The 24,487-nt window shown below is 39.5% G+C and overlaps 1 protein-coding gene across 12 annotated transcripts in view; it reads left to right on the forward strand.

Moving 5' to 3' along the window:
* Positions 1 to 12: 12 nt before the first annotated feature.
* RNF111 (ring finger protein 111) overlaps positions 13 to 24,487 on the forward strand; it is a 62,942-nt gene continuing 38,467 nt past the window's right edge. For 8 of the 12 annotated variants that reach the window (XR_010373759.1, XM_064456522.1, XM_064456525.1 and 5 more), the window contains exons 1-2: positions 13 to 93; positions 15,261 to 16,153. Coding sequence is in view for 11 of the 12 variants with exons in the window: in XM_064456522.1 (XP_064312592.1) it covers positions 17 to 93; positions 15,261 to 16,153 (970 nt within the window). In the remaining variant the exon portion in view is untranslated. The other 4 variants (XM_064456528.1, XM_064456530.1, XM_064456532.1 and 1 more) reach the window with 4 other exon arrangements.

Consider the following 24,487-nt stretch of genomic DNA (forward strand, 5'->3'; position numbering starts at 1 on the left):
GCCGCCGAGTACCCGGATGGAGGCCGCGGCCGACCTGGAGGCGCGGCGCAGGCGCGTTGGGCCTCACCTGGCCCCGGGATCTCCCCGCGAGAGGTTGGCGACGGGCGGGCTGGGCTGGGCTGGGCTGGGCTGGGAGGTGGGTGCTAGGCTGCGCCTCGGCCCCGCGGAGCCCGCCCAGGAAGGGCGGGCTGGGGCTTGGCACGGCTTGGGGCTGTACTTTTGCTTCTACAGGGAGCAGCGCCGAGAGCCATGAGGTGTCCCGGGGTGTTGCGGGCGGTGATGTGGCTGGACACGGGTTGCGCTGAGGCAGGGAGGTGTCCGCGGCTCCCCTGACTGGGACCGGCCTGAGGAGGCATGGCGCTAACCCCGATTGTGTCGGCTTGCGTTCTGCTGGCTTCTCCCGAGAGCTTGTGTTTGAAGGCTTTATGCAGCTGAGGGCCTGTTCAGGGAAAAAAATAACGTTTAATAAGTGTGTGGTGATTGTGCGTGTGTTGTAAACGCGTAGTGGGTCGGGTCAAGTGCGAGGGGGTCGCCGTGGAGCCCGGAGCAGCCGCTCGGCCCCCGGCTGCTCCCAAGGGCGGGGGTGCTCCTCAGGGTGGGGCTACTGCAGGTTTTCTCTTCTTGTAGGCTTTGGAAAGCTTTGCTGAGGCATATGTACTTACCTGCTTTCTCGGTTTGTTAGGTCTTGTAATAAAGCGTTCAGTGGAGTCGTGTCGGAATAATACTTTGGGGTTTTTTTTCCTAAATAAAAGCAAAATATTTTTTACATATTACCAGTACTTCTCTGTTTGAAGTAACAAGTTGGGTTCTACCTTCTTGCTTGCTTTGGCCGCTGACTTTTCAGAGTGTAGTAAATATGCTTAAATAATTGATGCTGATTTTATGTTTTACTCAGGTGAAACAGTAGTTCCTTTAATCAGTAGCTCCAATGATTTTTAAAGATTAGAGGAATAACAATTTAGGAAGAAGTAGACCTATTTGACTAAAGTTTTTTATTGGAAGTATTCTAGAAGTACGATACTAATGTTTTTAATTGTTAACAAAGTACCTTTTGTTATGATTTATTAGGCTGTATTTGTACCATGTAATGGAAGGTGTTACCTCTTAGTTACCATTTAATTCACTTTCTTTAGGGAGCACTTGAATTTATTTTGTCAGTATTAGATGTTACACCTGTTATTAAATCTTCAAATGAGGAAGAATCTGTGAATTTAAGTATCTCTAAACCAGTTTAGGTCACAACAATCCTTCTGTTCTGTCTCTTCATTCAGAAATTGCATACTGATAAAAATGAAAAAACGAGTCAGGGTTCATTTTATTTAATAAATCTTGGTTAAATAACCTTTTGTGCAAACTGAATCATGAATCCTACAAAGATTTGTAACACCATTTTCTTCTTGCTTTTCAAAATGCACTTTAAGTATTTAAATAATACTTTGCTTATCTAGGTATCAGTTAGCAAAAACTAATATCCGTGTACTTAAAAATTAAGCATGCACAGAAGTCTTAAAAAAACACAGATCGGACTGATAATTGCATGTATCTTTTAGATATGTAATGCTGCTGTTGCACTTGGTACCAAGATTTTATAAAAAGAACAATCTCAGCATAAGCAAGAATATATATTCTTTCTCATTTATCTTTTGTGATAACATTTGTACTAACATCAGATACATTAGGATTTACTTTGAAGTTAATAAATGCACTCTGTAGCTTAACTTTAGACTACAGAAGCAGATTTTTGTGTTTGTGTAACATTTAACCAGTGCATGAAAAAGTCTTAAAATGTGTTTCATTTGCATATTATTTTGAATTGAGCAGTGCAACAAAGTCTTAATCAGGGCTGTCAGTTTTAGTGTGGTAAACTGTTGTACAAATACACATAAACCCCACTGTTAGGTTCTAATATTGGTGCAGACAAGTGTCCAGTTTCGGGAAAGATGATACAGCACTTGTACTGTTCTGTAGGGGTTGCATGACTTACCTAAACCTCATGCCTGGCTGGTTGATGCCATGTGGATGTCAAAGCTGTACACCTAACCCACCACCCTCCCCGCCCCCCCCCCCAATGAAAAACAACCAACAGAGCCAAAGTTCCCTTAAGATGTATTGTCAGTCATACTGCCTCAAGGCACAATACACTGTTATGAAAACAGTCCTGATGGATGTTTGTCTGACCTGTTCTTAAAGCCTTAAACACAGATTCCACTCATTCCTTGGGCAGTCTAGTACTTAACTATCCTTTTTCCAATGTTTAGATTAAATCCCTTTTGCAGCAATTTAGCCTTCTTATTCAAAGTGAATACAAAGGACAGTGTTCCCTTTCTTTTTGCAGCATTCTTTTACATCAGCTAAGACTGTTACCATATTTTAGTCTAGTCTTCTTATTTTTTGATTAAAAGCATGAATTATTCTTTTTAAATCAGAGTTCTGAAACACATGACCTGTTGTTGGACCCCTCTAGCTCCTGTCCAATCTTTTGACAACTTGAAGTTATCTTAATGACAACACTTCCGATTATGCATCTCAGTAGGATGTATGCCTTTTACAACCTCATGAATTTGTTGACATGTTCTGCTTGTAATCCCATTGGTTTCTTTTGTGCAAGTTTATTACAATATCTCTTTTTCTGTGCAGTTGATTGTTTCTTGCTAAGTGCAGAACGTTGCACTGGTGTTTATAGAATTCCCCCCTAGTGATTTCATACTCTAGTCTTGACTTCTGCTCTTTGTAGTACCTCTCAATCTGATGTCAGCTGCAGGTTTATAAGCATAATCTCTAAGCCTTTACCCATTATTGAAGTGTATGGGGAATTTTACTTGATATAAACTAGAGTTTGAGAGAAAACTACTAACTAATGGTGATCCTCTGAGTACAATCAGTTTTGCACCAGATTTATGTAGTTTCTGTCCAGATCAAATTTCCTTATTTTCCTTAAGAAAATATCAATGGAAAAGAATGTCAAAAGCCTCACTGAAGATCTTCAATTTATTTGTGTGTTGGAACCGTAAATGGAAAGTAGGTTGGTTTGATAGATTGTCATTAAAAAGTCATGTTGGTTGCTATTTATCACTTTGTTCTTTTCCAGATAGCTACAAATATTTTGAATTTGTCTGGGAATTGTAATTAGGTTGGCTGGTTCCTAATTTCCTGTTTGTTTGGTTGGTTTTTTTTAAGAAAAGTACTGTATTTGTTCTTTTGTAGTCTCATGAAACATCTACTGGTTTTCAAAGAGAAGATTGTTTTATACCATTCTGAAATTTGTGGTAAAGTTCGATTAGGCAACAGTAATAGACTTTCAAAGAGGAGAAATTTTTGGCCCAGATATTAATATTTAAATGACAGCAAACACAGAAGTCCAAAACTGTACTCCAGTAAATTCTTTTTTGTCTGTCATGTATGTGAGACACCTGAAAGTTGTGAATGCCCTTGGATTTTTTACGTTTTTCCCCAGGCTCTGTAATTTTGCTTTTTTCTGCATGGAAGATGATCCCAGTTTCAACAGTGCTGGCCAATCTATTGCCAACCTCACACTGAAGCATAATGGAGGACCAAGCACTAGCTATTTCATCTTCTTTTACGGCTTAATGCAATTGGTATAACTGTATATCTGCAGTTTTAACGTGATTGGGCTCTATAAAAATGCAGTGATACTCAGTGTTTTTAAAACATAGAGAAGTAGTTCTTGCCTCAACGTATACCAAAACTTTTAGTCATTAATATTCAAGTGCACATTCTTTATATTTTACTCTACTTTTTTTTTCACCTTGCTCCTATTACTCTAGTCTTCAAGGTCTTTCAGTTCTGCCCATGTATAGTATTGATATTCCCCCCAAGCAGATTTTTAATGATGTTTGAACTTCAGTTCCAGTCACTAATGAAAAATATTAAAATTGCTTACAGAATCAAGCTGTTAGTGATCTCCATTGAATATGATATGACCACCTTTCCACTGTCTGTTGCTATCTCCTGTTGAGTGTTTTAGTCATGCTTCTGATTTTTGTACTGCTCCCCATTCTCAGTTTCAGTGGTTATTTCATATGTTACCCAATGTCATTGTTCACAGAAGTTTGGCTGGACACAACATACTTTATTTCCTTGATTTAAAAAAATAAACACCAACCAAACACCCTAAAAAAACTGTGTAAAAAAAGGTAGTAAGTTAATGTTGGCTGACCTGTATTTTGTCTTTATTGAAAATTGAAATGAATTATTACTTTGGTTCTGAAACCACAAGAAATCACCTGTGATCCTTTTTATCGCCTTCACTGTATGTGGGTCTCACTTTTTCCTGTGCTGTCATGTTACACATAAAGCTGAAAAATGTGTTTATTTTCATATCATTTACATGGTCTAGCACCTTTTGCATTTTGTTTCTACACTTTGACATATTCAGATATTCCTTTGCTTACTAATCTTTTTTCTTGCCCCTAGAGATATATCCTCTTTTGAGGTAGGCATTTATTGAAGTAAAGACCTTCTTTAAAGCCTTTTTTTCTTGCCTGAGAAATAGTTTCCATGTTGTTTTTATCCACTTTTGCTTTAAGGAAATTCCATTCACAAACTCATTCAATTAATAGTCTCAAAATGCATTTTTTCCCAATGACCATTTCTTTTGTATTGATGCACAAAGGTTGTTCAGTTCCTCAGAACATGTAAGAACTCTTGTATACTGGTGATTCTGGTGGCATTGCATTCTGAGTGAGATCTTTGACAACTGGTAGACCAGACTGCACCTTTCACTTCAGAATCTTGGGTTTATATATCTGTTGGTCACTGACAGTATACAACCCTTTTCTGTCCCTTGTTTTACGCCGGAAGGATTTTGAATGTGTACGCTAACAGTGACGAAAGGTCGTCTCTGGCAGAAAGGTGTCATGGCCTTTGGCAGCCTTGGGCAGTTATAAAGTTAACAAACACTCCAGCTTTCTGCTAAATGAGAGACTTCACAAGGTCGTGATGCTTTACTGTGTTGTTAGGTAGGTGTGAGACTTGGTCACTGTACAGAGGGCATGTACCTCAGCTGTAGAAGTTCCTTACAAGGTATAGTGGCAACAGTAGTGTAGTGGTAAAGGAGAGCAGGCAGGCTCTCTGTTCCTATGTCAGTAAGTGCATTACTGCAGTAAATGCAAATTAAATCCCTATTTCTAAAGAGAGCAAATATGATTTGTCCACATTTCCAAGCAGCTGCAGCTATTGTTTGGCTGCGAGAAGGGCAGCACGACGTGCTGCTAAAGCCGTTCTTTGTGCGCTAGGCTTGGCAATGGTGAAGGGGCGGGATGGCAATCTACTGCAGGCAGCGCCACAGAGGCCTGAGAGCTGGCGGTTCAACTCCGACGGTTTAGCTACGGCTGAGCAGCCGCCAGGCACCACCATGCAGAAGGAAGAGACATACCTGGGTAGAAAACTAGCGCTTTTGTACAAAACCTGGAAGGAGAAATGCAGCAGCGGCGAGGCCGGCCAGGGCAGGGGTGGCTGCTGGCCGCCGTCCCGCCTGAGCTGCCTTCCCCGGCATCTGCCGAGCTCTTCGCTGTCCTCCTCAGGGCCATCAGGCGCTGGAGGCGGCGGCGTTGGCATTGTTTGTTGGGGGTGCGGGGGGGTGTGGCGGGGAGACTCGGCCCGGTCACAGGGACGTGAGGGGCGCCTCGCCGTGCGCCGCCGCTTCCGCCCGGTAGGGGGTGCGGCGCCTGACGGGAGGCGGGGCGCGAGCTAGCGCGACTGCGCTTTGCGGACTGCTGTAAAGTAGGACGGAGTGTCGCGCTGCGCGTGGGGAGGGAACGGCGGCAGCGCAGCAACAAAACGTCGCCCGCCTCGCGGCGTGTCAACGGCGCTCGGGTGGCTGCGGCCAGGCCGTGGGCAGCGGCCTTCCAGGCCGTGCCGGGCAGCGACGCGGCGTCCCTACGGTGCGTGCCGGGGCCGCTTCCTCCCATTAGGCCCTGAGCAGGGCCCCAGCAGCAGCCGCCTCCTTCCCTCGGCCTTACCGTCTCAGGTACGGGGGGTGGCGAGGCCGCGGCGCTGCCCCGCACCCTACGGGGCCTTGTCGCCCGTCGGGTGGGGCCCGCTGGGGCCAGGAGGGGGACAGCGGGCTCTACTCCGCCGGCCCCACCCCGTAACGGCGGCGGCAACGGTGACCGGCCGGCTCGGGGCGGGCCGGGCCGCCTCTCCCGGCGGGGCTGGCTGAAGGCCGCGGGGGCAGGGAGGCGGGCGGGAACTTCACGCTGGGTGGCTTTTTTTTCCGATTTTTTTTTTCTGGGGTTTTGTGTTCTTTGGTTGTGTTTTGGGTGGGTTTTTTCGGTTTCTGGCTTTGGGTTTTTGTGGTGGTTGTTGGTGGCTTTTTTTTTTTTTCAGCGCCTCGTTGACGCACAAAGCAGTATCTTCACTGCGGGAAGCCGCAGCACTCTTCTGGGTTTCGTCTCCTTGAAAATTTGTCACAGATTTTCCCTTACGGAAACGAGTTGTATTTGTGTGCGTAATAGGGGTTGCTGTAACGTCATTTGTTTTGTTTGCAAAGTTGGTATTCTGTTTCTTAACGCATATTAAAATGAAACAAAACAGTAAAAGAATCATCGTCAGACATTTTTTGCCTGATAAACGATGAAGTAGTGTTCATTCAGAAATGTAGGCCTTCAGGGGTACGTACGTTTGTAACTTACTGAAATGGGCAGCTGTTAAGGATTGATGTACTTTTTAGGTGTATATGTTCCAGTGATTAGGGCTGGGCCTACATTCGTGGCATTTTTGTGTTGAGTAAGGTTTTCCATAGCTTGAAATGGTTTTGTGAAATCATAAGCAAGGTCTGATTGTTTTAGCTGATTAAATTATACCTGCAATTCGTGATACTGAACTACTCCAAAAGACGATATCGTGCAGGAGGTAAGATCCTGCTGTAATAGCCCAACTCTATTTGATTTTAATGTGATTACTTCAGAAACAAATATTTGACAAAAAAAGATAAGAATTGGCTATTCAGTGTGGAGACCTAGGAAGCATTTATTGTGGTGGAATATCTGTAATATAAACTAGTAAAGGAAAACTAGGTTTTCAGGTAGTGAGATAAGGCCTTACATTGTCTTTGTTGTTACCAGTAGAAAATGCCAAAGACAGATTAATTCTGGATGCTTAGTAGAAACATTTTTGAGGAAAATTAATATTTATAGAATCAAAATATTTTGCCACTCTTAAAAATTAAAGCTTCTTACAGTTTACATACCTCTAGTCCTTTCTATCAATGTACTTTTCCACCAGTTTAAATGTTTTTACTGTTCTTTTTGTTGGATTGAGGGACTGCTGGTGGGGGAATAAAAATCCCAAGAAGAAAAAAATCGGGGGAAAAAAACCCTGTTAGCCAAGATTATCACAAATTTAGATTTGTAGTCTTGCTGATGTGCAGGGGTTGACAGGGAAAGATGTGATCTTGGTTCATTTGATAAAGTGAACATCTGGTCACCTGTCTCATGCTGTCATCCACTGTATAAAATGACCTATTGAATTCATAAGACAGGAAAGGCTGTGTGCAAATTTTGCATTTCATTTTAGTTAACTAGAAGTGTGTAAGGCACAAAGCTTCCTGTTTTAAACCCCTTGAAGTTTCACCTATTTAAAATTCTGTTTATTTTTACTGATGGTTGAAGCCCTGGCAGCTACAGCTGTGGTTATGTCTAGTATTGGGAGCCTGGGGGTGAACAACAGCTCTTAGTATTCATGCATATTTCACATGTGCTTTCAGAATCTCATTGGGAGCATTCTGACCTTTCAGAAATTTGTCTTTTGTGAAGCAGTGGCTTTTGTAGAAGTATATTAAGAACGTATCTTAACATACCTGTGACTTGCACTTTATCTTTAAATTAATAATTTTGTAGACCTGCGGTACCAGATCAGTTATAACAGTCTTGTCTTTCAGTGGAGGTGGCCGTGTTGCAATAACTTAGCTGACAGCAGTTACTGCCTGTTTTTCCCAAGGTGAAGAATCTGTCATTCTATTTCCTCTAATGGTGAGGTCATTATTTTGGGAAGATGTAGGTAATAGTGCCCCCTTCCTAGCTGATGAACAATGGAGGCTTAGGTGTCAGGTGGCTGAATAGATCCGGAAAAAATTGCTGGGGTGGGGTGGGACAGGGAACAGGGTGATTTAATTCACATGGAAACAATGGGGATAATACAGAGAGGGATTTACCATAGGCAGATGTCGTATAAAGATTTCCCCACAGCTTTACCGATGTGCAACCTTCTTTAGGTCAGTTGTATCAGCAGATCTGTAGTGATTTATCTGCATGCATGTCAGTGAGGTTGAGAAGAGATTTAGAAATGTGTATATTGAGTAATATTGTATGGGACACATGTACAACATAGGGATAGGATAATTACTCCTAGGCTGTAGTCTCTTAAGTTTTGCCAGTGTAAGTGACAGTGATCAGCTGCTTCCAAAGTCCACTGTGCTCTTAAAAGAAACACAAACTGTATCTGCAGCTAAAGTGTTACTCTAGTGAACTTCCTTCAGGCTTAAGTTTAGATTAGTGTTTTTCTTGGTGGGCTGGTGTCAGGCCTAATAGAACAGAGGGGAGGAAGAAAGAAAACACTTCTTGCAGTAGCCCAAAATTTTGCTGACAAGATTAATTTGCTGGTTTATATGTTTTATATAGTTTATGCTATCTGGAAAAGTATAACGACTGTGAATTAAACTGATGTCTTAAGTGTTTACCAAGTGAAATCTGAGAAGGCTGGTCCATGATTTTACTAGCAAAAGACTACTGTGGGTTTTTTGCCAATGAAGTGCAGACCTGATACTTGGCTCCTTTCAAGTAAAATGTTTGCTTTTACCCACTGCCACGTGGCTCTACTGGGTGAAGAGTGGAGAAGTCTGCTGCACTGTTCTTATCTCTGAAACTGGTAGATCTACTTGGTTTAGTATCTGAAAAATCTCCTACTTCTCACAGGTTTCCTGAAGAAAAGCATAAAACTGTCCTAATAGTTAATTTCGTAATTCTCACTTGCAGGATTCTTGTTAGCAGTTGTGGCAAAGATCCTGTCTTTCTTTGCTCCTCAAAGCTTTATCAAGAAATGTTTACAAAATTATACTGCATTAAGATGAAAACTGCCAGGGGGGCTAAGGAATAATTTTAAAAATTATTTTTGATGGCTACGTTACTCAGAACTTCCATAGCTGTCTCTGGAAGCAGAATTCCTAGTTAAGACCTTAAGCTCCAACAAGAAAGTGTACTTTGTGACTGTCTTAGAAAGCTACCACTCCTTATTTCCAAGTTCGTTGATGTTATGTTTGTCTTGGAGTTCACTGAAGCCAAAACATTCCTGATTGCCAGATCATAATGCATATGTCTTAAAATCATGATTTACATAGTGTTAATGTAGCTAACTGAGTTTACGCCTAGGACAGAGCAAAGAAATGTCTAGACTGAAGAATGTGCTTGTGAACACCACATTTGTCAAATCCACCTGCTTGCATCCATTGTGCAAACCCAAACAGTTTCCTTGCCCATGTGGGCATGTGCATGCTAATGCTTCACTGATGCTTGATTGATGCTAGGATTTCTGTAGGTGCCCTGTGGTTTTGGACTGAGTCATAGTGTATTGCAGGAGAAATAACTTGTTGTTCATAGCATTCTGTCCAGAATTGTTCTTATCCTGCCAACTCATCTAGCTGAAGCCCTTCCAGCTGTGCATGCTCTGTGTGTTCTGTCTATTCCAGCTGGAGTCAGGCCATAGATCCAGTCCTAGGGAAGAGCTCTTCTGTTTGTAGCTGTCCTGTGCTGGATTCTGTTAGAAGGTGTGAGAGACAGACACTTTCAGTAGTCTTTCCGTAAGAATACAGTGGTGGTGAGTCTCAGAGGTGAATGATAAAATGTCATAACAGACACGTTCTGTAGCTACTCTATAGGTGGCCTGATATTTCTGTTGCAAGCTAATTGCTTTATGCATGGGGAAGAAAACCTTGAAGGTCTCAGAAGAATTTTTTTCAGGGATAAAATTAAAGAGACACTGATCCAGAGGATGGATACTGTTGGTTATAGTGCTGTTACTGTCGTCTGACTTATCTCGAGATGACTTTGCAAAGGCTAGTGAGAGTAATATTGTACTTGAAATAACATTCTTTCACTTTAAGATTAGACTTTCCAAGCCAGTGATGGTTCCTAGAATTGGCTGCAAGAAGTGAGTAAGCCTGTCTGTGTTGCTGTGGTTCATGTAACTAGCAGTCCTCTGCAATGCACAAACTCTTCTGTCTGGGCTGGATGTAATGGAGTGTCTTTGGGAGGCCATAGGCAAGAACCTGTCTCCAGACATTATTATGCAGTTAGTAATTAATACTGTGCATGCTATTCTGAAATACTGTGCCTTTCTGTAGGCAAAAGGTAAGTATTTTCTGCTTGAAGAATTCTCAGGTAATTTTGTCATTCAAAAACCAGTGTATCTGTTCTCACTGTGGCTGAATTAAGGCAAAAGAAAGGAAATTGAGAGTGGTTTGTAATGGTATTTCATATTGTCCTGTGAATAAAGGTGTGTTTGATGCTACATAATATCAAAACAAACACAAAAGAGTTTCAGATTACCTTCTGATTGTTCCTATTTTATCAAGATGCATAGATCTTTAACTACCACTGGCTTTATTTTCCAGCAAAGATTAGAAGACCAATATATAGTATGCTAAAATTAAGTAGTTAAAAAAGCTTTAAAAGAGTACTGTTTGTCTCTGGAAGTGGTGAAAATGAAGAACAAGCAAAAGTGAAGAACAGTACAATAAAGTTTCGAAATCTGGTTGCACTTGTTTTGCTGATAGTGGAACTGAATATTGGATATTTGTGTTCTTGCTGCTTTGCACTCTACAGGTTGTCCCTGCTTGATAGGAATGAAATGAATAGGGCAGAGCTGCCCCTTTTAGGCTAACAAGTGAGGTTTTTTTCATGAACCGCTCAGTGAGTTCTTCATTTTTGTTGGAGCAGGTCATGATACTCTCATGATACAATCTTCGTGGGATTGTGTTGGGGATGCAGCTTCTCAAATGGCTCCAAGTCCTCTGTCAACCTCCATTGCGTCAGTGTCATGCATGAATCAGTCTTGTTTGGCTTTCCGCCCTTGAGAAAGGGAAGTAGTAGTACTTAGGTTATCTCACTTTTGCTGAAGGTCTTGTATGAATTTTGTAAGTGTTTTAATTATGCTGTTTCTTGGTGTCTTGATTAATCTGATGGAAGAATCTTGCCAAAAGAATAAAAATACATTTTTTAATGAGAAGAAAAAAATGCTTGTTGGCATTCCGAAATACAGCTTGTGCAATACATTTATTCGCTGGTCCACCCTTTCAGTTCTTAGCTATTCATGTTTGCCAGTTCAAAAAAAGTACTGTGGTAGGAACAGTATACACAATGTTAGATTTCTTTGCACATACCAGACCTCAACAGCGAGGTGCTCTCATGAAGGTAACAGTACCAGTATTAACTTGTAAGTGTAAAAATAACATGAAAAATAAAATCTGATAAAAGCTACATACTAGGGAAGAGAATTAATTTTAGAAGTTAATTGTGAGTTCAGTGAATATATGCGAAGAAAATAAGAGGACTGAATAAAGGAACTACAAATACAACTGATTGTCTCAGAAAGGAAGTTTCTATCTTAAATATTCTCTTGCCTGATACCATTCTATATATGGGCACTTGGGTTGGATACATAAATGGTCTGAGATAGCACAGAATTTTTATGGAAGTGGAATTGCTGTGTTCTTAGATTATGACAATACACTCCACAAGCTCTTAGTAGTCTTGTGAGCTGTCATCTTGGGAAGCATTTTTGTCTGCACTGGCCTCTAGGTTCAACCATACTGGATACTTGAGTTGCCTTAAGTGCATATTTAGGGTCTGAGTGGTGGAGAGTGCATCAGACAAGGGGAAATGACTGTGTATGTAATGAGAGAGAAGCAGGAAATTGAAGATGGGGAAAATGAGGAAGTAGGCTACTAACTGCTTTGTAAAGGAAGCTTTTTTATTCACTGCTTTTCATCAGGTTGGCTAGAAGTCTAGATATTAGCTGAATAAACTGTTTGGCTAGCTGGGTTTAGTAATTTGGGGTTATGTAGGATATGTACTTGAGATGGGCTTTTTCTGCAAAGCAGTTGGCTGTGCCAAAGTACTGTGACTTATTGTAGCCAAGCTTGAGAGAATTGATCAAGGTGCTTCTTAACACCTAAAAAAGATATTTTTTCTTGGTGGTGAAGTTGATCATATTTTAAAATGTAATGGAGAATACATTTTCAAAGTAACGATACATGTATTCATCAACCAAGTTTACACCAAAAAATTGAGTTAATGTTGTATAATGAACCATTTCACTGTGTTACAGTGCTTTAATGCTATCATACTTTTTTATTGTTAGCAATGCAATTAATTCTTAATGACAAAAGACTTTGGTCTGTCTTACAACTCGGATGTGTTCTGCTTTTATATGTGATCATAAATTTGTCTGTTGTAAAGATCTCAAACTTTGAGCTTGTTTTTTGACTTCGCTATTTCAAGGGGCTTCCCCGGTTTGTGTGAATTTTCTTGCACTGCTGTATGTCTTGGTGTGATTAATAGCTAAGGTTTTTCCTCTGTGACATGAATGGGTAAAAGTCATGTACACATCACAGTTCTGAATTGAGTTATACACTTGAGAGGAGAACTTAGAATAACTATAATGTTCAGGTAGCTGTCTTAACAACTCTTCATTGATTCTTTACTTAACATGGCTTAAAGAAGATATGATGCCATTTTTACTCTCAAAATCTTGATTCTGTAAGTTAATAGGTAAATGTTCTGATTGGGAAGGAGGAACACTAATGCTGATTGAGCTTACTGCATCTTGCTGCTTTTGGAAGAAGCTTCTGAGGACTACTTTTAATTTGAGGGAGATTTTGTAGGATCTTCTAAATGTTTAAAAGCTGATAATCTCATTCTAATGAGTCTTAATTATTTGCATCAGATTTTTGTAGTCCCTCTGAAACTTTGTCTTCTGTGTAAAAGCATTGGATTTATATATACTATGGGTATTTCTTATGCCTAAGTACTGAAAACACTTAAAATGGTTTGCAATTTAGTTTAGCTGGAAGAACAGCTTACCATTTCTGTCTTTTTTTGTCAAATCTTTTGTCAAAGGTTTGTAATAACCTTTCTAAATAGTGAAGGAATTTATTATTTTTCATTGTTGACTGCTGCCATACACTTCAAAAATTATTGTTTAAGCTGTTGTGTAATTTTTAACTGGAAGTCAGCAGCTCTCCCATGAGTAAGCAGTTCTTCAGGCTCTATATTGGTTAGCAAAAATGAAGAGTACTTGATTACTTCATTTTGTTCCTGGAGACTTTTCCGTGGTTGTAATATGCAAATATACAAAATGTTTGCATTTACTAGCTTCGCTTTATTCCAACAAGATATCTAGGCTGCTTGTTGGAATAAAGCGGAGCTAGTAAATAGTTTCAAGTGCACTAGTTTTCACTGTGTGGTGCTTTAGGTTTTTTGTCACCTTACAATTTGAGTTTCTCAAAGTGTAAACTTGCTGGTGTTAATTTTTTTTTGCTTTAACTTAAATAGCTCTATCTGTATTTCAGCGCAGTGGCCTCAGTGCTGAGGTAAACAGAGCTTATACAAAGATAATCCCATTCAGAATGCAGAACTTAAGTGTGGAAATTTCCATCAATATGAGAGTTTAACAATAAGGGGGGTGGTGGTGCAGGGAAAGCACTCAGATTAGTAGAACTGAGTCCTTTGTAAACCAGACCCTGACTGCACTCACATAATGAGAAAATGTTCAGATTTTTGTTTCTTAAGAAAATATAGAAATTAAATATAATTGTCCCCTTAATTTATCATGTTAAAAGGACAGAGGAAACTGTTGTGTATAGGCTGGACACATAGCATATGATGGTAAGTTAGGTGTGTTCAAAGACAATAAGCGCTCTGAAAAAAATTAACTTCCCCCCAGTAGAAATATTTTGTGGATTTTCTAAAAAACTTTTGATAAAATACAGGGTTATTGTGGGAAGGGCTGGCTTGCTTTTGGACTGTGGAAAAGATTGACTAAGTGTTGCATTTCTGTAAAACCGTAGTGTGTAAATAACAGACCAAAAATACTCCCTTAAAGGTGACCTTGTGAGGATGAGGAAAAGGCTATGTACTGCTTGTTCTCTGTGTGCTTATAACAGGTTTGAATTCTGTTTTCTTGTCCTTGTTAGAAGTTTTGTAAAATAGAAGTCTTGGCCTTAATTTTTCCAAAGAAAGATGGTGCATGTCTGTGAGGTTAAGTACATACATAGGTAGGAGCATGTGAGAGCTGGTATTTTCCTCAGGAGCTGTCAGGAGCAGAGAAGGGTAGATACCAGAATTCCACAGCTTTAACAGAAGCTTCTTTGTTTAGAATGTTGACTTTTTACACTCTTCTTTATTCCAAGATTTTTATAATTTTTCAACTTCTTTTTTTTTCATTCCTAGAGAAAAGGGTAGCCTTATAGTGCATTCTACTAAAAGATATTGCAATTAAAAAAACAGATATATTGTCATCCAGGATGCAATAGTCTTCCGTTTAACACTTGAAAACAAGAAGTATCTCCTACTGTGAATTGTGCTTTGACGCAGTGAAAATAAGCACCTTTCCTGTGTTATATACCGACAAGAGGAGTTTTAGTCCAACTTGCATGCAGTTAGCTTCTTACTGACGTAAAACATACCTACGTGCTGTAATTCCAGTGGAAAACACGTTCTTAATTGTCACAGGATATAGGCCTCCTATTTAACAGTAATTTTTATAAATGTTTGTAGGATTTCCAGTGAGAACATTCAACTGGATCTTTTCAGCTGGGGTTCTAGGATCCACAAGGTTCTTGATCTCTGGGAAGATCCAGTGAATTCACAGTTTCTTTAGATGTTAGTACTACAGCATATATGCCTTGTGCAAAATTTTTATTCCAGATCCACATCACCTGAAGAATTAAATCAGTTGCACATGGCTGTGAAGAGAACTCAGGCTGCCTGAGATAATGCATCAGTTTATACCTGTTGCAAACGGAGATAAGTAATTCGTCAGGGTCTGTTAGGAACAACTAGCTCACAGCTGCTCCTGAAAGCATCAGTTTGTGAAACAGTGTAAGAAATGTCGATTTGACTGTTCTTAGTCTCGATCTTGTATGGGAGGTTAGTCTTAGCAGTAAATGGCTTTTCTCTTGTTTCAGTTTTGCTCTCAAAATCTGATGCTTCTTTTTCTTGATGTGTATCTATTTTTATTTCTAGGCCTTTCTTAAAACTTTCCATGTCTAAATGGACTCCTGAATGTAATATAGTATATACTCTAAAAGCGGATATGAAGAGTGAAGTTTCTTCTGATGCACCAAAGAGACAGGAGAGTCTGAAGGGGATCCTCTTGAACCCTGAGCCTATTGGTGCAGCCAAAAGCTTCACTGCAGAAGTTGAGATGATTGCCAGTAAAGTAGGGAATGAGTTCTCTCACTTATGTGCTGATTCTCAAAAGCAGAAGGACATGAATGGCAACCGTACAGACCAAGGCAAAAGTATTGTGCGAAAAAAACGCAAGAGCCAGCAGGCTGGTCCTTCATATACTCAAAATTGTCCTGATAAAGAAAACCAAGGAATCTTAGGATTAAGACAGCATCTAGAAACACAGAGTGAAGACAATGATTCTTCTTTCAGTGACTGTATCTCTTCGCCTTCATCTAGCCTACATTTTGGAGACTCTGACACAGTAACTTCTGATGAAGAAAAAGATGGTCCTATAAGACACCCTCAGGCAGTGTTGAATACTACAAGTAGAACTCATAGTGCAAGGTCACAAAAGTGGCCTCGGACTGAGGCAGACTCTGTGCCTGGGTTACTAATGAAAAGGCCCTGTTTTCACAGCAGTTCTTTAAGAAGACTTCCATATAGGAAGAGATTTGTGAAAACAAGTTTGTCACAGCGGACACAGAACCAAAAAGAGCGAATTTTAATGCAGAGGAAAAAGCGGGAAGTGTTAGCTCGAAGAAAGTACGCTTTACTACCCAGCTCTAGCAGTTCCAGTGAGAATGATCTCAGTAGTGAATCTTCTTCCAGTTCGTCTACTGAAGGAGATGAAGACTTATTTGTGTCACCTGGTGAAAACCACCAGAACAGTACAGCTATTCCTTCAGGTAAAACTAAATTCTCGAAGTACTTTTTATTAATAAGCTTTCATCATGTACAATATGCTTTTTAAGTAAGTGCTTTGGAGAGTAATTTTTGTGTTTTTATAGAAGTTACACTACAAATAGAATTCAGGCAAGTAATGTGAACATCACACCATGAATTCTTAATGAGAAAAGTACATTCAGAGCTTCCAGTAAAATTACAACAAATCTAGAATTCTTTTATGTAAAAGGTGAAGTTAATGGCTTCTAAACAATGTACTGGAAGGTAACTGATTAGTCACATGCTGTGGAGTTGCTCCTTTGTGGTTTTTTCAGCTGTTTAATTGTATTAAAAATTTTAGCTATTATAGCTTTGTAACTGATCGTGGGAATAACAATTCTGTCTGGTCTCAGAATGTAGAAGTATCTGCTAATACCTAATTAAGTGTGCTTGACAACTTAAAGATGAGAAGGAAAAGAAAATTGGTCATTGTGATAAGAGCCTGAGGTAGGATTCAGTTGAAGGTAGCTTTAGTAGTGCAATAATAAGAGAAAATTCTAAAGCCTGAAGTTCTGGAAAGCAAAGTATTGTGTACATATACCAAATGTTTTACCTAGATAAACTCAATGCAATAATATTGCAGTTGGTTTACATAGGTGTTTCTCTGTTATGTCTTGCATGGTATTTGAGGGCATGCTTGGATGTTTGGAGTGGGGTTTTTTTGAGGACTGTTTTGGGGGTTTTTTGATTGGTTTGTTTTTTGGGGGGTGTGGGTGGTTGGTTTTTTTGGGGTTGTTTCTTTTGTTTTGGTTTTTTTTGCCATCTACCAATTTTCTCAGACTTCCTTTCATCTTAAATTTGCCACATGAAAGGGAGTCCCAAGACTGGGACCAGTAATATTTGCCACATTGTAGTTGTGCCTTCTGTTTATCATTTCAGCTTTTTAGAGAGCACGGGGAAGAAGATACATAGAACACAGCATAGTATTAATCTGTGGAACCATGTTTTTTGCCTGGTGACAAATGTGTTTTGGAAAGTGAAACCATATCTCAGACTGTGCTGATCATTCCTCTAAGAAAAAATTACTGAAAATACAAGGAGAGGTTTAAAAAAAAAAAAGTGTGTATGTTCTTGTTAGGGCAGGGTTTATGCTTGAACAGAACCAGAGTACTAAAGACTAGATTAGTGTTTGTCATCCATTTTAGCAGGAAATAATTTGTGTGTTATCCTTTAATGTACCGTTTAAATACAAGAAGTAAAATTTGTAATGCAAAAATCTTGCTAATGCAGTGCTAGGGCTGCATAAATAACTCTGAAACAGAAGAATTATTGCACAGCCTTAATTATCTTCATGCATATTTCGGGGACAGAAATGCAATTTTTTAAGCCTAAGAAAGTTACATTTTACATGCATGTTCAAGCATATTGAAGGGTATGATTTGTAAATTATAAATGGGGTTATGGATACATTAATATTAAAAACCTATTTGGGAGACTACTGTGTTAACATTTCTGTTTCCAAGTTAATAGTTTCTTCTCACTTTCAAAGAGGATGAAGTTTCATGTACCTGACATTATCACACATTCTCTATCACTGTAAAATGATGTAAGACCATTAACAACTCTCTTTCTGCACAGACCACCATGCAACAGTGAAGCTGGTATATGGATGAGAAAGTGTAGGATATGGCTTCTTAGGTGACCATCTATTTCTAACCATGATAAATGTATTTAAAGAGAGAATTTTCAATTAATTTTTATTTTAGTCTACTCAAACTTTTAAAACCTAATGCCCTTTATAAACCCAAATTCAATTAGTACCACTTCTGTGCTTTTATTTCCCTTGGAAGTGTAGAACAACTGTTTCTGTAGTGAGGCTTTCTACAGACATTTCAAAATAATCTTTTTGGAGAGAGATCTCCAAATATTGATGTAATGATCATCAAATATTCAAGTTGTTCAGGTAACTTCTGATAATTCAGTGATTCAGTGTGGTGTTATTTTGATGGAAGGAAGACTGGAACTTGCAATGTATTTCATCTAGTTTTGTGGAAAAGTGCGTTGTCCAATGCCTTAATTTTTACAGTACTTGAAAATCACACCTAATTTATGAAATTATGTTTATTCTCATATCATGACTTTAAAAAAATCAATTAGCTTTGTACCAGTTAATTTTAGATTAAAATACTGACATCAGTTGTAACCGAAATAAGGTATGCTTTAAAGAATATGTATTGTGGTGACTAACACTTGCAGTGAGTTGAGAAGTAATTATGGCTTGGAGTATGTGAATAGTGTGGGGTTTTTTCCAGTGGAAATACGTATTGATAGGAAGCTTTGAGCATTTTATTTATATTGCAGATAAAATGGGCAGTTGAGCAGACTTTATAAAAGTATCCTACTTTTAGCAAGATAAAAGTGTGATTAACACTTTCTGTAGCTTTCTGCTGTTATGTAAAGCATTTCTAGTTATTAATTGGGGAAGAAATGGGGCCAGCTGGGAAAATAGCTATGCAACTTCGCTGTATAGTGAGCAAGCACGATGGTGTTTCTACATCAGGAAAGGGTTGTATTGCTAGTAATGCTTCACTAGCCTGTTAAAGATGGGGAAGAATTTTTTTGCTGTAGAGTGGCACATGAAGGTTATGTATGCAACTGCTGAAATTACAGTATATGCTGAAGGGCAAAGGATTTCTGATAAGAATGAGGCCTCCAGCATATATATAAAAGTACTAGAGGTCAGGCTTAAAGGAGGAGAATAATAATCAGAAAAAAGTTGTAAAAATATAGTAATAACTGAATTTTTAATAAGGAGGCATCAAAGTGATGTTATTTGTCTTGTAGCCTACTTAACAGAATTTGTATTAAGGATATGACACACAATATTTCTTTGCTTTGAATGTTGTGTTTATCTACAGATACTAAGCATTTAAAGAGCCAGTAAATTTAATTAGTCTATACTGTTCTGGAAAAATGTTTCTGATGATTGCGAGAAATTAAAGGTTCTTTTTAACCACAGAAGTGTTTATTAGGTTAGTTCTCCTAGTTAACTAACTTGGCTATTTTTGGAAAGTTACATGAACGGAGATGTGTGAGGGTTTCTTGTGGGTTTTTTAACAGAACTTTTTATAAAACCTTTGTAAACAATACTATATAGGGTTTTTCCTCCTTTTCCTTTTCTGTCAGGGCTTCAGCTATTCTTTGGGTGGAACTTTGTGCTTTGGGAGTGGGAGAGTATTTAACAAGTATGAAATCCTGACACCTGGGAAAAGTTTATATTGTTTTACCGTTTGCCATAAAAGGCAGTTGTCCTCATTATACCTGTGATGACCAGATGAAGCTCATTCAGGAAATGGAGGAGAGTCGGGGGCATAAGGACAATGTAAAAACTACGTGTAGTTTAATGATACAGTTACAGCTGAAGGTGCAAGTGGTTGCAGGGGTATATATTCTAATCTGAATGTTGGTCAGCTGATTTTAACTGAAATACTGGGCTTACAGTTAAAATGACTGCAAGCAGCAACGTTTTTGCTATGAAATGCAAATTTTGGTTCTGTGTTTGGTTTAGGTAGCTCAGAAACCTTTCTCTAATGCTTGGAGGACCTGTATATACATCTATGGAAATAATCCTCATTTGACTTTCCTTGTCAAAGGTGGCAGAAATTCAACTTTTACTGTAGTTGGATCTCTGTAACACTGTAATGCAAGTTTTCTGATATGCTTGTACAGGTATTTGATTTTCAGCTTGGATTTAAAGGGCTGGGGGTGCCAGTCTATGGAGGGAGATCTAGCAAAAGTCAAAATTGGAACAAGTTTGTAGCCTCACATACTCTGATTTGGCAGTAAAGCTGAACCCCAGGAAATGCAGAAGTGTTGTTATAAAAAAAGCCAGGTATAATTTAGCATTGGCATAAATTAGTCACCTGATAGCACTTAAAATTTCTTCAAGGTCTGACATCTTACTTTATAGTTTTGAGCAACTAGTGCTAGACAGACATTACCTCTTTCCTCAGAATGTAATGCTGATGAGAAGCTGCTCTGTTTTTTGTTCAAAGCTGCTTAGAATGATAAGACTGAGTTTATTCATTGTGTCCTCTTGATTCCTCTAATATATTTGTTGTCTGTCTCCTGAAAATGTTCAACCTAGACATCCAGTATTTTAAAAGCCAGAGGCTGGTGAAAATATTAAATATATACCACTTCATGTTCAGATTTTTTTAACAGGTACAAGATAAACATGTGTAAGTGGAAATCAGCTGTCTGTTGCTGGAGTTGATTATTTTTCAGTTACTTGATCCCCCTTAAAACTACAGCATGCTCTTCTTTTCTCACAGTAACTGATGCAGTTCATAATTCAGAGCTTTTATCTCAATAGCATTAGTGGACAAGGAAATGAATGTATATTCTTTCTATCATGCGTCTTACTGGGGGCGTGGAAAAGAACTGAGGAGTGGTGAGGAAAGAAGCACCTGGTTTTGTGAGCAGTCGACATCACCCATTGTTGCTATGTCTATCTGCTGTGAATTGGAGCTTTAAATAGCTACAGTAGTAGAAGTTAGCATGGAATTCACTCAGCACTTCATTGTAGCTGCTACAGCTTTCTGTGCTGAAAATAGACTACTTCTAGAACCGGCTTGCTGTAGCATTGCTGATAGGACTAAGATTTATGTGTTTGGTTAAGAGTCAGTAGGATTCTAGATTAGGCCATATTAGTGTGGCTCACAGTTGGATGAGATCACCTAAATTCTGGTTGTTGACTCTCTCTTCCATCAGGGTGCAGACTCTAAGAGTTTGTATGTTTTAAAAATGTCTTCTGTCGTTCACAGCTATTGGAAAGTATATTCCAGCTAAGTCTCAGGTACAGAAAAACGGTCGTCTTTTAATCTAGTGTCACCTGGCCCTAAGGGGACAGACAGGTTCTGTTAGGGATCCTTGGCGGAATGATAACAGCACTAAGTTGTAGTTACAATTAAAGCTTTGACTTCTTAGCAGGATACTATGATTAGTATAGCACAGAATTTATGATTAGAATGGCACAGGATTTCTACAAGTAGAATCAATATAGTACAGTCTATAAGTAATGTAATACAGAACTTAGAATACAACTTAAATTATAATTTCTAATCACATGGACCCTCTGCAGATCAGGTCAAATCTTAATATGTGGTTTGCTGTATCAATATAACAATTATAATCTAGACTCAAAAATCATATAAAAGAATAGGAGTCATTCACTTAGTCTTTAGAGGAAGCAGGTGATGGTGGGAGCATCCCTGGCCACCAGGAGGTCCTGGGTCTCACTGACCAGCAGCAATTCTGGTTCAGGTTCCCACTGAGGACTTGAAACTGATTTTAGAGACAGGGCTCTGTGCACTGTTGTGCTTCCCTCTTCTGTGACAGGGTCATGAACAACACCTGGTTGGCCGGGTGCCTGGGACCTTCAAGGCCAGCAAGGAAGGGAGTAATTGGCCTGGTGCCCAGGAATCTTAAGGCTGGTAGGGAGGAGAAGAAGAAATCTGTGTGATTTGTCTACTTGGTTCACAGGACCTTCAGAGCCTGAGAATGAGGGGGAAGGGAACAAATACGTGACCCACTCAGTCACAGAGAATGGCTGCTTGCCTCATAAAATGGTGTTGGTTATGCTAACTGTACTACCAGGGGTTGAGAGCAGAGGGTACCGGTCACACCTAGTTCCAGAAGTTTGAAAGCTGAAGCAGGGAGTACTAATAAACACTAGTAGGATATTATTAATTTATCCATTTCAGGCTGAATTACTATCCCAGTAATTACCTTGAACACTGATAGCACAAGGTGCTGTAGAGGCACCTAGTACCAGCAAGTTCAAAAAGGGATTAGACGTGCTTACTGACAGCTGTCCATGAGCAATGAATAGACAAGAAAGTGTTCTCTAACATCTGTAACATTGTTGTGGATAGTGGGTGATGTGAGAGGTTTCAGTTAAAGATCGTAGCCTGGATTTTCTGTTCTCACTGCGTAGCTTTGCCTGCTGCAGCTAGCAGAGAGAATGTGGGCCTCAGCGGGCCCTTGGTCTGAACTAGTGCAAGCTTGAAGCTCAGAATAAGTCATCTCTGTCACTGGAACTTGACTGCTTATTTTAAACTTCCTCTGCTTTCACTTATGGCTTGGTTAGACTGTCTCATTTGGAACTGTGTATTGTAAAACTCCTTCACTATCTTAAATGTAATATTTAAACTAGTGAAGCCCTATGTTAATTGCAAAATAGATGTAAAATACCTTCCAGGAAGCACAACAGTCAGTCAAACATAAATTTGGATATTATACCAGTGTTATTCATGTCCTTGGTGGGGTACTTATGTTGATGATTGATCTCTGAGCTATGCCATGATCTTTCAGAGTTAAGTAATGGTATAATTATATAACTAGTATAATATATACCGTTATACTCCATGTATAAGTTATACGGTGCAAACCTTAGTCTCTTGCTTATAACTTCCAGATTATTGAAGTATTTGATTCTAAAACTTGCTTCCCAGAACTGAATGTGGTCTATCAACAGCACTTAGCAGTTATAGTTCTGAAATAATCTTACAACTTTCTGGGGGGGAGATATGCTCATTTACTGATCTATATATTGGACTATGTGGTATTGTATTATATTATTTTTTAAGTTATATTCAGCTTAATCAAGTACTTTGTTCTGACAGATGTACTGTATTTGTGATGTAGGGCCTGGAGGAAGGAGTGTTTCGGTGTTTAAGAGATGATTATCATTTTAAGCATATTGAAATTCGGATGCAATTCAGTGTAGTTTATACCTTCCCCAAGGCTGACTGACCACTGGGTTTCTATCATAAAGCAGGCTTTTAAAAGAGGGGAGAAGCTTCTGTAAAGAAGTTACTGATTATTACTGATCACTAGTCATGTACAAAACCTAATTAATAACTGCTGTTGATGGGTCAATTGTTGGGATGTGCAAAATTTGCAAAATAAAATTGTGTTTTGCATGCACTATAAAATATTCATGGATGTGAGTAGGAGGAAAAAAAAACCTAACAAATTCAGTGGAAAGTAATGAAATTTTTGCTGTAATTTTCAGTAGTAGTTTTGGTTTTAACCAGCTAATTTAAAATGTAGAATGAGTCTTTCCGTAGTAGCCCAAGGGCTAATTTAGTCACAAACAACTGTCATCTCCTGAATAACAAAATGCAGCAATCAAATTATACTCTAGAAGTAGCGTATACCTGCAGGAGCATAATTTTCTGTTCGTTTTATAGCCATAGGTATTATGCTGAGTGTGCTGGTTTTGGCTGAGAAGGGGTTAATTCTCTTCACTGTGGTGGTCAGGTACCTTTCCAGCTTCCAGTGCTCTGCTGTGCTGGCGGGAGGCTGGGAGGGGCGGGGCCACAGCCAGGGCGGCTGACCCCGACTGGCCAATGGCATGTTCATTCCATACCATGTGACACCATGATCAGTATTAAGGGGCAGTTTATGGCTTGGGGAGGTGTGGTGTCGGGTCGGCGGGTGGTGAGCGGCTGTGTTGTGTGTGGATTGTTTCGGTGGTTCATTCCCGACCCCCGCCCCAGGTTTCATGCCTCTTGTTGTTTTGCTTTCCATTGCATTTTTGTTGTGTTGGGTTTTTTTTTTTTTAATTATTAAACCGTTCTTACCTCAACCCACTAGCGTTACCCTTCTGATTCTCTTCCCCATCCCACCGGTGGGGGAGTGAGCGAGCGACTGCGTGGGGCTGAGCTGCCGGCTAAACCACGACAGTCTTTTTGGTGCCCAACATGGGGCTCAAGGGTTGGAAATAATAACAGCTGCTGGTCACAGCACCATGTTGTCCTTTTTGCAGTTGGTGTTAAAGATTGGTGTTTGTTTGTTTAGTTTGCTGTGTTCTGCTGTGATTAGTAATGTTTTGCCTACGCGATTTGTTATGCAGACACTGGTTTTCAGCTTTATCTGGTATTTGGGGTTTTTGCTGAAACCGTTACTGTACTTTGGATACCACCTTGTTGAGGCAATTAGCAATTATACCTCCTCCTCTGAGAGATTTTTTTTATGGAGGAAATACAGAATAGTATCTTTGCAACTTTTCTCTGTGACGTCTCCACCTTGATTACAACAACCTTTTTGTATCTGGAACATCCTTGGGTGGTTAAGATGCACTTATTGTTAGTTTTTGGGCATGTTGTTTTGGTTTTGACTCAGCAACTTAAGAATATTACCCAGAAATCTGCCCCAAGGCTTGACAGTTATGAGTGGCAGGGCATGTGGGATAGCATGGGCAAATACCTAGGGCAGTAGGTACCCCCAGTGTTTTGGAGTTTCACCCCTGAACAAGTGCAGAATCCTGAAAAACTAGTAGAATATTTGGA

Source organism: Phalacrocorax carbo, chromosome 7 (genome assembly GCF_963921805.1).
Source record: "Phalacrocorax carbo chromosome 7, bPhaCar2.1, whole genome shotgun sequence".
NCBI lineage: Eukaryota > Metazoa > Chordata > Aves > Suliformes > Phalacrocoracidae > Phalacrocorax > Phalacrocorax carbo.